At 35.3% G+C, this 14,255-nt stretch overlaps 1 protein-coding gene across 1 annotated transcript; it reads left to right on the top strand.

The window, feature by feature from the left end:
• Nucleotides 1-6,592: 6,592 nt before the first annotated feature.
• On the top strand, nucleotides 6,593-13,100 carry LOC117904156 (bifunctional D-cysteine desulfhydrase/1-aminocyclopropane-1-carboxylate deaminase, mitochondrial-like). The gene is made up of 5 exons (XM_034816670.1): nucleotides 6,593-6,702; nucleotides 7,070-7,162; nucleotides 11,495-11,552; nucleotides 11,637-11,750; nucleotides 12,975-13,100. The coding sequence occupies exons 1-5, from the start codon at nucleotides 6,593-6,595 to the stop codon at nucleotides 13,098-13,100; spliced, it is 501 nt and encodes a 166-aa protein (XP_034672561.1).
• Nucleotides 13,101-14,255: the final 1,155 nt, after the last annotated feature.

The following is a 14,255-nucleotide window of genomic DNA, read 5'->3' as shown; positions in this document are numbered from 1 at the left end:
ATGATCTTGAGAATTTTATTGCTTGTCTTTTGTTCCTATAGTAATTTCTGTGAGGGCAGAAGTAGAGAGGAGTTTTGGATTACATGGTATTATCTCAATACCTATGCTTATTGTAAGCTTAATTGGTTTTTTGTAATGCACCGCTGAGTTGTAATCATTCATTCTAACAGTGATTTGATGCTAAGCTCCTAGTAGGTTAGTACTTTAGTTTATGAGTAGCTTTCTGTAGATTCAGTGTATCATTTGGTGATTTTTCTGCAAAGGAGTGAATGGCATGTCAAAATATTGTGTGAATGGCCGAATACCTTGGCCTTGAGTTTTGTATATTATATATAGACTTTACAAAGATGCTATACATGGAAAGCAAATAAAAGTAAATAAATCCCCGCATGATTCTAGCCCTATACATGTAAACTATAATCTGTCAAATAATATATGCTAACTGTACAGAATAATAAATGGAGAAATAAGGAAACAATTGTGAGCTAAAATGAGGAAAGAAGTGTGGGCTAAAATAAGGAAAGAAGTATGGACAGCAAAGCTGTCCTTTGACAGCCCCCTCAAATTGATGCAGATTGATCAACAAGCATCAATTTGCTACTTAGCAAGCAATATCGATGATGAGGTAGAGCCTTGGTGAAGATATCAGTAATTTGTAAGTCAGTGGAAATATGTGGAAGAGTGATAACACGAGCTTCAAAGGTTGCAGTGATAGAGTGATAGTCCACTTCAATATGCTTTGTGCGCTCATGATAGACAGGATTGGCCGTGATCTGAATAACACTTGTATTATCGGCATGTAGAGGTGTAGGATCGGTCTCAGAAAAATCTAACTCCGCAAGCAAAGCTCGAAGCCAAATGATTTTAGAATAAGCAAGAGACATCCCCCGGTACTCAGATTCCATAGATGACTTAGAGATTCTGTCTTGCTTCTTACTTTTCACAAACATCTTAAACTAAAACTCCCAACGAAGATAGTTTTTTTTTTTTTTTACCATTGAAACGAACAATAGAATATTCTCCAGACATTACGAAGACAGAAATAGCCTAGGAAACAAAAAAAAAAATATCGTCAAAGAGCCTAAATCTGATAACAAACCTCCAAATAATCGAAGATCTCCAAGAGCCTAGAAACGAAGAAACCCAAAGAAAACTCCAAGATCACACCATAAATGTGTTGTCACAACCACAAAAAAAAAAAAAAAAAAACCAAAAACTGGGCTAGAGTCCGAGAGCCGCTAGGGCTAAATCCGAGAGCCGCTAGGGCTAAATCCGAGAGCCACTAGCGGGCTAAATCTGAGAGCCGCTAGGGCTAGATCCGAGAGCCGCTAGGGCTAGATCCGAGAGCCGCTAGGGCTAGATCCGAGATCCGCTAGGGCTAGATCCGAGAGCCGCTAGGGCTAGATCCGAGAGCCGCTAAGGCTAGATCCGAGAGCCCTTAGGGCTAAATCCGAGAGCCCCTAGGGCTAAATCCGAGAAAACCTAAAGAAAAAAACTAGAAAGCGTTTAAACTCTAGGTTCAAAACACAAGCTCTGATACCATGTCAAAATATTGTGTTAATGGCCGAATACCTTGGCCTTGAGTTTTGTATATTATATATAGACTTTACAAAGATGCTATACATGGAAAGCAAATAAAAGTAAATAAATCCCCGCATGATTCTAGCCCTATACATGTAAACTATAATCTGTCAAATAATATATGCTAACTATACAGAATAATAAATGGAGAAATAAGGAAACAATTGTGAGCTAAAATGAGGAAAGAAGTGTGGGCTAAAATAAGGAAAGAAGTATGGACAGCAAAGCTGTCCTTTGACATGGCATGCTGGCACTGCTCTTGGATGTCATTTGGCGAATCTCAATCAAGTCATTGTGTTTTTTATGGAAGAGAGTCCAGAGTAATACCAAAGATTGCAGACTAATGACTGGAAAGCATTCAAAGTAAATAAATAAATAAAGAAGTGCAAGAGGAGAATTTACAACAGGTGAATCCATTGCACCTGGCACATATGACACGCCATATGTGAGCACATTCCTCCATCCAAACTGCCTTTTCAAGTGCTGATTTCACCAGTCACATGAAGATGTTCCATTCATGTGCACAAATCTCATCCTTCTCCATCTAATATATGTGCAAGGGGCATGTATGCACTATGCAAGGGCAAGTACCTTTTTCTCTGGGCATGCATCTGCCATAAGTGCTAAGCACAGGGAGTGCAGCTGCTGAGTGTATGGCCTATTCAACACTGTAAAAGTGTGCCAGGCATTGATGCATGAGAGCTTTTTTGATGCTACTCAAAGTGCTAGGCACATATGATACAATAGGGTTAAGCATTTTTCCTATCACATGGGATTTTCCCATCAGTGAGCACCTTTGTTCCACCAATTGTTATTTTTGAATTTACATGTGAACCTGATGTTCTGAAACTGACTTGTTCTTCAAGGAAGCAGATGGAGAATGGCAATTCAAGGCCTGCCACGTATTCACTCCCCTTAGACAAATTTTCATATAAATAGTTGCTAATTTAATTGGAAGGCCTTTTTATTTTCTCATTCTCTCTACTCAGTAATTTTCTCTCAATTCCTTATATTTTCTTACGTACCAAAAAAGATAATGGATGTTATATCCATAATCATGACTGACTTAAATCTTTCATTTGTTGGAGCAAAGATGAATGCTGGTTCCAAAACTAATCTTGCAGTTGGTTGATTGTGATTGATGTTTTAAACTGGTGGGATTTCATTCTCTGTGATTTAGTTGATTTTTAAATATTCTCCTATGCTTTTCTCTGATTCAGGATTGTGTGATCCTTACTGAGATATTTGGAATCCTTAATCTCATTTTTTATTTACAATCTTCTGAGTTTGATGTTAACTTTGACATCAATTGAATCCTTCCATAGAAAATGGACTGTGTTAAGTTGAGTGAATTAAAAGAGTTTCATTTTCTGATTAATGAAAAGACTGTAAAAGTTTTTAAACCAAATCAATCAACTGTAGATAAATTATTCTCCAGCTAAAATCTTTATTCCAACAGCCTATTGATATCTGTTTTTTCTACCAAAGATTAAATTTTCTTCACTGTTAATTTTCATCTCAATCCAAACAAGTTTCATTCCCAAAATTTCTGTTTTCCACTCACTTTTCCATCATTATTGCTGAATTTCCTTTGTCTCTATATTCTTCATTTCTCGGTCTGTGCTGGCAATATAAGGTCTTCCTGGGATCAGCCTGTTTCATGGTGTTACAATTGTAGTTTTTGATACAAGCTTGACACCTGATTATATGATAAGAAGCAGTGACTGATAATGAATGAAGGATTAGCATCAGAAGTACTTCTGATTAAGATTAAGGTTGGACTGAGGGCTGAAAATTATGGCATGTTAGGTTATTTAAAGGCAGTGAATTTGGTCCTAACAAGGTGGACAGTTTTGGTAAAAATTTAGGCTGCTTATCAAGAGGGATTAGGGCTGTAGAAGGAATTTTGGTTAGGCTGAAAGAGGCAGGCAAGAGCTTGTCTTAGTGTGAAAAGTATTGGACTACCTGTTCCTTCTAACATATCTCTTTGTTTGAATAGAACTGTAGACTGGATTATCATGAGACCAATTGAAGTGCTGATTGGCTAATAAGAGAGGGATATTTGGCCTAGGGATTTGCCAATTTACAATAGCACATAACAATTGCTAGGTTACATCTACCAGTGGCAAAGTAACTTTAAATGTAATATAAAAGCATGGGGCATGAAAATAAGCCTGCACTGCAAATTTGGGGTGAGTAACTAACTCAGACATTCTTGGCTCCATGCATGAAAAATAGTCAAGATACTTGCCCCACCATCCAAAATGCCCCAAGGAGGCTGCCTTATTAAGAGTGCACATGATGGCCTTCCTATCCAAGGCTCCTCATCCAACTATTATGTGGGAGATTGTAGAACTTCCTGAAGAGAGACTATCCTGCAGGCACTCCTATATCATACCAACTGGATATAATCTTTATTGCAATATGTTTGGGACTTTGTTTACATGGCCATGGAACCTTACCACCCTCGAATGCACCAAGGCATGGAATGCATCTTGGCTCTTTTAATACTCTGATGCTTCAAGATTTCATGTGTATATAAGTTGAACTAAGATTTGCACTTTTATGGTTGTGCACCTTGGGAGCGTTATACTTTGGGGTCACCTTCTACAGTTTTATGGTTCTTGTTAGTATCAGAGACATATATTTGGTGATGACCACCTATGTCATAAAGGAAGTCACTCTTGTGTTCCTCACTCGTACTCTTTATGCATCACTTGAACCGCAAAACTTGGGGTTTGGCAGATGCATTGAATTTTTAACTGGAGACAATGCTATTAGGGTTTCATAACTTCAGAATGTGTTGTGTAATATGATCCCATGAAATAATTATTAGTCTTGGTCACTAGTATATGAGTAAGGTTGCTTGTGCCTGAAGCATGGTTAGAATGAGGGCCCATAGAGTGTCCTTGTGTGCTCCACCACACCCTCTGATTCTTCTCCTTAGGGTATTGAGGAGTTCATCTCATTGTGACATGTTTCTAATCTTACTCATAACAGTCATAATGCATCTATGGTATTTATTGGCTTAGCTACTTACCACATAAGCTATAAAGGAATATCCTAAGGAGTATTCCTGCATGAGATGATGGGCATCTATTCTCGTAAATCGGTACACAGTTAAATTAGAGATGATTTCTCTAGATTACTAAAATTCTTGGAGAAAGGGCTCCAGAGCTTTTCACATTGAACCTTACTGAAACATTTTGACTCTGAAACCCTCTAAAATAAATAAGCTAGAGACCTAAAAGACAGTTTAAAGCTCTTTCCAAACTGATGAAGTTGGAGTAAGGTTCAAAGCTCCTTATGATCCTGCTGCTACTGACATCCTATATTATTCTCCTCCAAGTTGCCTTACTATTTCCTTAAGATAAACATCCACATGCCTTGCCACCTCACTGGTAAAAGGTTGTCATCATTGCAATGCTTATTTGCCATCTTATTGACATTAAACCGCAAAATTGATAGGCAATTTTAGCTTTCCCATCAAGTAAACACCCCAAACATTTTCTAGGCTGGTCATCTGAAGCCAATCTTGTATGTATAACAGTCTACTGTCGATGGGTTTTTTTTCTCACTGGGGATTTTTACTTCTGTAGTTCACTTGCTCCTCTTGCCTGGAGCATTTTTTAGTAGATCCCTCCTTCAAGTTTTCCCATTTTGGTACTGGTAGCATTGGGGCTTTAAGGGAGTGCTTCCTTTCCTTAGAAAACTCTTCAAAGAATACGAGCTCAATCATGCATACCTCAATGTGTTTGAAGGATGATTTGGAAGTGGGGATGCGATCTTTCTTTTCAGTCCACAGTGCTTGGAGGCATTGGTGGTAGGTGGCAAACAGAACCATATGAATTTGTTTCCGTGGGTTCTCTAGTTGGATGTGGTAGGTTCTGTTTGTACGGACCACATGGAACTAAGTTAGTTCTGTTCATAACTAGATCGACTTGCATATAAAGAATTGTTTGCTTTCTGTGTGATATGAATGGACTGCTTTCTAATATAAGCTTTTTAGATGTCCACCACATCAAAAAGCCTTAGGCATAATGTTATAAAGGCTTTAACACCTACAAACTCCATTGAGAAAATGGGAATTTTCCTAAGAGCTGGATAGATCCTTTTTATTGTTGTTATTGGTGTTTTTCCCCACTTTTGGTGAGGGCTTGTTATTAATGGACAAAATAAGTGATTTCCATGAAAACCTAAAATAACATGTTATGCTGGGAAAACCATAATACAGATACTATTTGAATATAATCCACTAGGAATCAGAAGCAAGTAAAGGAATACAGAAAGGCTTTCCTGCACATCAAATCTAGGTCCATGAAAACTGATCTTCGTGAATCCTTCCACCCAGAAAGCAATCCACAAGTCTACTAGATTTTACAACACTTCAGTCACTCCCAATTTATGAAAAAGGGTAAAAGGGTTATGGGGGGTTTTATGTATTCAAAATCAATTGAAAATAATTTCACAAAGGTATGATTCTCAAAATTCTCCACAGTTTTTTTCCCAATAATGCAAGAGGAAAAAACATTAGAAGAATCATCTGATCTTTTTTTTTTTTTTTGAGTTCTAGAGGTAAGAAGTCTCACAGGGTCAGGTCCCACAAAATTGTGTTCTGAAGGAAATAAAACACTTTCCTTGAGTTGGCCAGATTTGCCCTCTTGAATGATGTATGTGGGGTGCACACCTCAGTTATTCTTGCTTGTGGAATTTGAACTGCACACTTACTTTCATGTGATGTGTTGTTTTTCTTAATGCCATGAATTACTTTGCTACTGCCGCATAAATTTTATTCATGGCCACATGCTATTTTAAATTGGAACATTCCTAGACCATTTGTCTCCCTCCTCTCATCATTCAGAAAGGTGGATTATGGAACTGGTGCATAGGTAGTTTTGTGTTTCCATGGAAGAATTTATGAATAAAGCTGTTGGTCTCAAAGAATATCTTCTATGTTTTTTCATGTCAAATCTATCTGTTCTATGCTTTGGGTGATTCTGAAGGAAACAGCATGCATTTGGGACTGTTCGTCATTCAGCTTCTAGAGGGTAGTAGAAGGTTGAAGCGTTTCTCTCCCAATGTGTGCATCCAGCTCTCTGGGTTTAGAGAAACTCACATTAGGTCTTTGTCCAAAGATTTAAATGTATTGATTTATAATTTAGTTTATAAAATCTGTGAGTATGAAGGAGTGATATGATCCTTTTTTCCCCCAATTTATTCGTCCTTAAAATGTAACTTCATATTTGAATTAAATTGGCCTCTTTACTTTCTTTTTTTTCTTTTTCTTTCTCTTCTTCGTCTTTTTTTTTTCTTTTTTTTTTTTTAGTTTTTTAATGTTTTGGTAACTTTCCAAACTCCCATTTTTATATTCGAGCTGTTGTCTTTCTATGCAGGTTTCTCGATTTCCTGATAAGACTTTATTTAAAGTTTTTAACTGCTCCATCTTGTCTACATTGTGACATTGATAAAAGTTTTGTACTATTTTCAGGGGCTATATTGAAGCAATTAGGGAGATTGAGCAGCAGCTTCCAACTGGGACTGATGAAGTAGGATTTGATGATATTGTTGTCGCATGTGGCAGGTTCTGCCTTACCCCATTCGTTAAGTTTAATTTCAACTTTATGCTCTCATCAAAAGTTTTTATCTGTATTAACTAATTACCTACTTATGTCTGATAATTAAGTATTGTAATTATTTGATGTTTTGAAAAGAAATTTCTCTTAAAAGGAAAAGGATGCATATGAACTACTGTCATATGGCAGGAAATGGTGCAGATTATTGATTCAATCTGTGGGTCATGGTATTAAAATTAAGGATTATTTAGGATGATAACCACTCAAACAGTCTAATCGAGGCTCTTTGTGGATTTAATGGTTTGTTGGGTTGTTCCTTTCCCAATGCTGTGCTCCTAATGAGTATTTGCAGATATGAACACATTTGTTAACTAGTAAATCATAGTGTCATTTTTTTTCATATTTTGTATTGTATCTTATCATGTATCATAATAATGAAAAATAAGTAGAAATAATTGCATATATATATATATATATATATATATATATATATTGGAAGCATGAAGTATAGTACTATAACCAATTTTATGGAATATAATAGGATTTAAAGAGTTATACTATGTTGCACCAAATGAAACATTGAACCTGTGATACTCATTTTCTGTTTTTAACTTCAACTAAAGTACTTGTGTCAACTTAACATGACAAGAGTGTGTGCTATGGTAGTGGAAGCTTTAGTGCCAGGTATTGATGGAATATGAAATAAATTCTGCTCCCCTTCAAAATTGTATTAGAATACAATATGTACATCCTATTTATACACAATTAAGGGATTAGATTCCCCTAAAATCTCTCCCATAAATCAGGGATCTTATTCACCTACCATCTATTATCCTATAATCTCTCACATAAATTATATTTTACCAAAGAGAGAAAAGGAAAGAAATAAATACAAAATTATTTAGAATCTGCCAGCAGAATAATATAAAGTTAAAACAAACTCATATGCAATGATACACAGGGCTAACAAAACCTACATCTATGAATGAAAGGTAATCATTTCACTATACCATAAAGAAGTTACAAAGGAAAAAGAAAATAGATATCGCTCCCAAAACTTCCAATGTTTCCCTGCTTTTGGTATTTTGTATTCAAAACATTGAACTCACTAGTGAATCTCCTAAAATAATAGATTCAACTAGTGTGCCCAAAATCTAAGATGGAGAGGGTAATGAGTCTTTTCTTAAATTGTGCTAAATTTAAGATTATTGAAACCTATGAATACGAATCCTTCTCCAAAATTATAACATGTTGAGTACACTATAAAAATAATATTTCATATCTCACATGTCCCAAATATGTTTTGTGGTGATATATACTCATTGTAAGCCCATAGTCCAGAAAGGGTAACCCATATTACAAGTATACAAATACATGGACTACATCATCTCCCCAAAAAACTTCAATCACCTTCCAATACAAAGGCAAAAGTCTTACAAGGAATCTCAGTTGGAACAAAACAACATCTAGTCAACAACACATGTAATGCTCATGTATTACTCCAACTAGTGTCTCGACTTGCATTTAAAAGTGGAAAGAATAGGGTGAGTTCATAACTCAATAGCAATTCGATGTTCACTCCATGTATATCAAAACAAGGAAGCAAATCAAACTATGACCTGCATGAAGCAATATGCATTTTAATTTTTAATTATAGCAGGCATGCAATAACCTCAAAAATGTAGTATGTGGCTCGATCCCTGTTTTGCCTCCTTGTACACCCACACTAAGAATCCCCATTGCCATAAATACCATCTGCCAAAGCTCCAAGATAGAACTCTATCACAAAAGAATGACTATTCTGAAACTACCACCCAAGGACAAGTCATATCGTGTGTTTTTAAGGACTCATACTCAAGGGCAAGACCAATCCTATGTCTTTTGGGACTACAACCCAAGGGCAAGACTAACTCTATATCTTTAGGGACTAAATCCTAAGGGTAGGACCAACCCCCATACACCCACATTGGGTGCGTCTTTGTCGATGGCTTTAGGGTTCTCACCCAAGGACCCATGGTCCCTTATAACCAATATAACTGAATATAATGTTTGCGACTGCTCACAGATAACTTTTCATGTACGAATTCCTCCTCTGGATATTATCCATTATGATTTAATATTATACCATTCTTGCCATGTACACATACTACTGAGTTGAACTCCTCAATTTCTATTGATTTTCTGTTGTTAAATCTACTAATTCTTGGGCAGGTATTGTAGTTATTTTTTGGGTTTGTTTCCATTCTGCTCACACAAATGAAGAGTTTAAGCATCTCCTTTGATTATTCTCTGTCATACTAACTTTTCAACACTTCATTTAGCATGGTGGCATATCTGTTGTGAACTTTGTTGTGTGCCCACTGTAAAGTTTGTTTCTTCTTTAATTTTTCTTTTTTTTTTTTTTCTTTTTGATAGGAAACAACAAAGAAATATATTGATAGAATTAAGAATAACAAAAGAAGGATGAGGAATCCTCCCACAAAAGAAAACTAAACAACAAGAATACAAAAACAATAAGCTAAATGGTAAAAACAAAAAACAAACTCTCTTTGCTACACATTGCTAGCCAATCTAGTTGCAACACATTAAAGGGAATGCCCTTAAAAACCATGGAGCAAGAAGCCCAAAAAGAAGCAAGGAAGTGAATAGTATCCCATAGATTTTCTGAATTCCTAGCTTTATCCTCAAATATCCTAGCATTTCTTTCCCGCCACACAACCCAAATTAAAGCAATACACGCAATTTGCCACAAAACTATGCCTCTCTTGGATTTTCCAAAACCCTTATAATTGATGGTCATCATGTCGGAAATGCTCCTCGGGGGTACCCAATCCATCTTAGCTATCTGAAATAATTTGTGCCACAACCCCATCGTCAATGAATAGTGTAAGAAAAGATGATCTGCTGATTCTCCATGCTTCATACACAACTTACAGATCTCAGGACTAAGAGCTTTGTAGGGTCTTCTCAATTGTGGCAAGTCATTAGTATTTACCTTCTTGTGTGCCACTAACCAGACAAAGGACTTGACCTTAAAAGAGACTTGAAAATTCCAAACAAAATTAGTAGGGAAAACTAGAGATAAATCAGAAAGGTGGGACAAGGCTAGAAAAAGACTTGATTGTAAATAACCCTGAAGAAGATAAGGACCAGGATCTCGCATCTGAAACCGATGGGGATAAGTGCAAACAATCAAATGAACGCATGAGACTTTCTAATTCTTCTATCTCAAAATCGGAAAGGTTACAACGGAAATTAAAGTTCCAAGATAAGGGACGAGTAGAACTGAGAAATGAAGATATGTGAATATTTTTAGCTGTGACTACTCTAAATAGTCTTGGATATTGGAATCCCAAAGGTTGGTTCCCCCACCAAAAGTGAATTCTTTCCCTATCTCCTACTACAAATCGAGTATACTTGGAAAAATCTTGAAAGACTTGTGCAATAGCCTTCCAAGGGCAACGATGTGACCATCTGACTATAGTGTTGGCATCCCAACCATTAGAATGTGTCCCATAAATGCTTAGAATGACCTGATGCCATAAATTCCTTTTTCTTTTTCTTTTTTTTTTTTTTTTTTTTTTATTTAAATTTTTACTGTATTTTATTTTTATTTTCTTTTATATCAATAAATATTATGTGAAGATTGTGTATTATAGGCTTAAGATATACACATGTATCAAAAAGGCTCTTCTGAGAGAAGTTTTTTCCCCTTTGTTACCTTCTACATTTGCAAAAATAGCAGAATAAATGATGATGGATCTCTCTATAGGATTTTTATGCATTCAGAAGGCCAGATTGTTGGGATAACCATTGTGAAGTCATTTCTGCATTTCTTGTTTCAACTTCCAGTCAACCCGTCTTGATCTATGCCTAGTGGAAACAAAGAACATACTAAATTGATAGCTATGCAGTGAGTAGAACCTTGATTTTTTTCATGGGGTCAATATGTGTTTTTGTCTCCCAAACTAGCACTGCAATTCATTTTGTTCTGAGATCCTGCTTCAGACACCTTTATCTGTATCTGACAGACAACCATGTCATTCTCCTTGATGTATTTCTAGTATTGATTTAGTTGCAAGAACAATGAGTCAGCTACCAAGGTTTTGTATTTGCCTCACTTTTTGAGACTAATTTTCTGGTATGGAATTTTATTTGGGCACTCCTTGAAGCAAATACCTAGAGAACTTCCTATACTCACCTGATACTTAGATCATGACATTTACATTTATATCTATCTTACATACAGTATGCAAAATTACTATGATATGTGTAGACTATACTTAGTGCTGAAACTGATAATGATTCGAAATATTTTGTTAAACTTTTGCAATGCCTAGTGGGGCTACAATTGCTGGTCTATCATTGGGATCTTCACTCAGTAAATTGAACACAAAAGTATGTATTCTTTTATTCAATCTCTAATCTTTTTCTCCTTAATATGATAGTAATTTTAATTAATAAGTTTTCTGGGTTCTACAGGTGCATGCATTTTCTGTTTGTGATGACCCAGATTACTTCTATGACTATGTTCAAGGCTTGCTTGATGGACTCCAAGCTGGTGTTCGCTCACATGATATAGTTGACATTCAAAATGTGGGTATTACTAGTTTGGCAGAGATCAGTTTCAAAAACATATATTATTTTGTTATTTCAATTTTTAAAATTTTTATTTTCCTTGTGTTATTCTGATCATAGTACATATCATTATCATTTTGTCATCTTGTTCTGTGAAACGTGTCTATGTTTCTTTAGTACTTGTATAGTAAATGCACTGGTGCTCCTGCACCTTACATTTTCCTCATCATGTCTTAAACAAGTTTTGCAATTTTACTCTTGTGCTAAATAAATAGAATATGGTTGCTGCATGTTGAGTTCTTTGGCTCTAACTTTTTTATCCAAAGAAACTTCAGAGGAAGAAAACTGGAATCTCTATTATAGGGCTGCATTTTTTCTGGCGAACAATGATCAAACAGGAAAAGATTTTAGGGTTATGGAGATGATGGAAGCATTTAAGCTTATGGATACAATTAAAACAACTATGTTTCAGGTGGTTTATGGGCTAAATGCTTGCTGGATATTCTGAAAAGCAAAGCAAAGAGTAGGATTCTGGTGTTGGAGAAATGGGTTTAATGTGGGGTTAGGATTTGTGAATTAAAAAAAAAAAGGTTGGGTTTATAGGATGAAGATAGGGTTGACGAAGGGCCATTTCTGTGTATAATGTTCCTTTTTGGCTTTTGTGGATCTGATAGTTATTTGTAAAAATACTTAAAGTAGTGCAGGAATTCAGGTGAAAATGGTTGCTTGAAAATCTGGATAGCATGGAAAAGGTAGGATTTTGGTGTTAAGGAGGTGGAAGTCAAAGTGGGTTAGGATTTCCGACCAAAAGTTTTAGGTTAAAATTGATGATAAAGCTAAATGGGTGGTTATGCATAAGAAATATACATTCCATTACAACAAAATGAAATAAAGAAGAAAAGAAGAAAAAGAGATGCATGAAGGCCACCCGGGAGCAGTACTATTCATGAACAAAATCAGCAGAGTTTGTATTCATTTGAACAATCATATCATCTTTTACGACTCTTACCTTGTACAGTAGCAGATATAAGCATAATCAATGATCTTTAAAAGAAGAAAATTTAAGATGCATTGGTTGCATAATTTTTCCATAATGCCATCTTCATCATGTGATATTTGGGAAAACCTGTTCAACATTATTTTCATAAGAAGTCCTTGATTATATATCTTTTATAATCTGGTTATAAGGCAAGTGATTTTATTCCCTTTTCTTTTATTTTTATTTATTTTTTTCTATTGCAGGCCAAAGGATTGGGTTATGCAATAAATACCACTGAAGAGCTTAATTTTCTTAAAGAAGTGGCTATTTCCACTGGCGTTGTCCTCGACCCAGTTTACAGGTTGGATATCACATTCTTCAATCCATAATTCTTAAAGCTTTAATTCCTTACCTAAAAGAAAATGAGGGAAAACATGAGGAAAAAGAAAATAAAAGAAATTTCATCTCTTTTTGTTTGTTTATAAATCTTAGGACAAAAACTATTATGACTTTGCTGACTATCTGTTCCTTGTGAAATTTTTTACCTAACTTGATCAGGCTATATCAAAAGAACATGGTGGGCCAAGGAAGAATATATTTAAAAGCTCCATGTTCTTGTCTTTTCTTTTGTTGCTCTTGAAGCAAACAACTAAAGCAAAGGAAAAAAAAATCCCTTTCATTCCCTTCCCTTCCCTTTCTTTCTGCCAATCAAGCTTCATGTTGTTCTACTTTATGTCATTGGGTGGGCTTAAGCAATCATTTTTAATACTCGGATTGGGTTTGAGTTAAGTTTTTAAAACCGAACTCAATTTAGGTTAGGCTCTAGACCAAGGTTCAGATAACCCAAGCCAAGCCCAAACTCGATTCAATATTATATTTATAATGCATATCCTATGTATTAGAATGGTCATTTTCTTTTAAGATGTTTAAGGAAAAATACTAAATTATATTATATCATATACTTTTTTCATTTTCCTAGAAAGATGCAATTTTTTATTTATTTATTTATATATATATTAATCTTGAAATTTTGTCGCATTTACTATTTAAATTTTGATATAAATATATAGATTTTATTTTATTTTTTTATAAATATTGTGGATGTATTTTGAATCATGCAACCTGAATCTAATATAACCTACTGGGGTCAAAACTGACCAACTTGAATTCAACCCTAGTTAGAAAAATGAGGTTAGGTTGGACCTAGGCTTAGTACCTGGAATTAGATGTTAGGTTGGGTTGGGCATGGGTTGATTGTTTCTTAATTCGGTTTGAGCTTAAGTTAGCCATCAACCCGATTTAACCCACCCAAGTTGCAACCCTAATTTTATGTAAAATAAAATTTGGAGACTTGTATGAAGAAATACATATACTAAGATAAAACCCTTTTGAATAGATAATCAACAAAGTATACTTCATTTATATAACCAATATCTGTACAACATTACTTTGTAATTTGTATATACCAAACCCCAATGGTCCACGAAGGGTCATATTACAAGTATTGAAAAAAAAAAACATAAACTACCTCATATCTCCAAAAT

This window comes from Vitis riparia, chromosome 17 (genome assembly GCF_004353265.1).
Source record: "Vitis riparia cultivar Riparia Gloire de Montpellier isolate 1030 chromosome 17, EGFV_Vit.rip_1.0, whole genome shotgun sequence".
NCBI classification, from domain to species: Eukaryota; Viridiplantae; Streptophyta; class Magnoliopsida; order Vitales; family Vitaceae; genus Vitis; species Vitis riparia.
The sequence above is the reverse complement of the archived record's forward strand: the minus strand, read 5'-3'. Positions and strand labels throughout refer to the sequence as shown.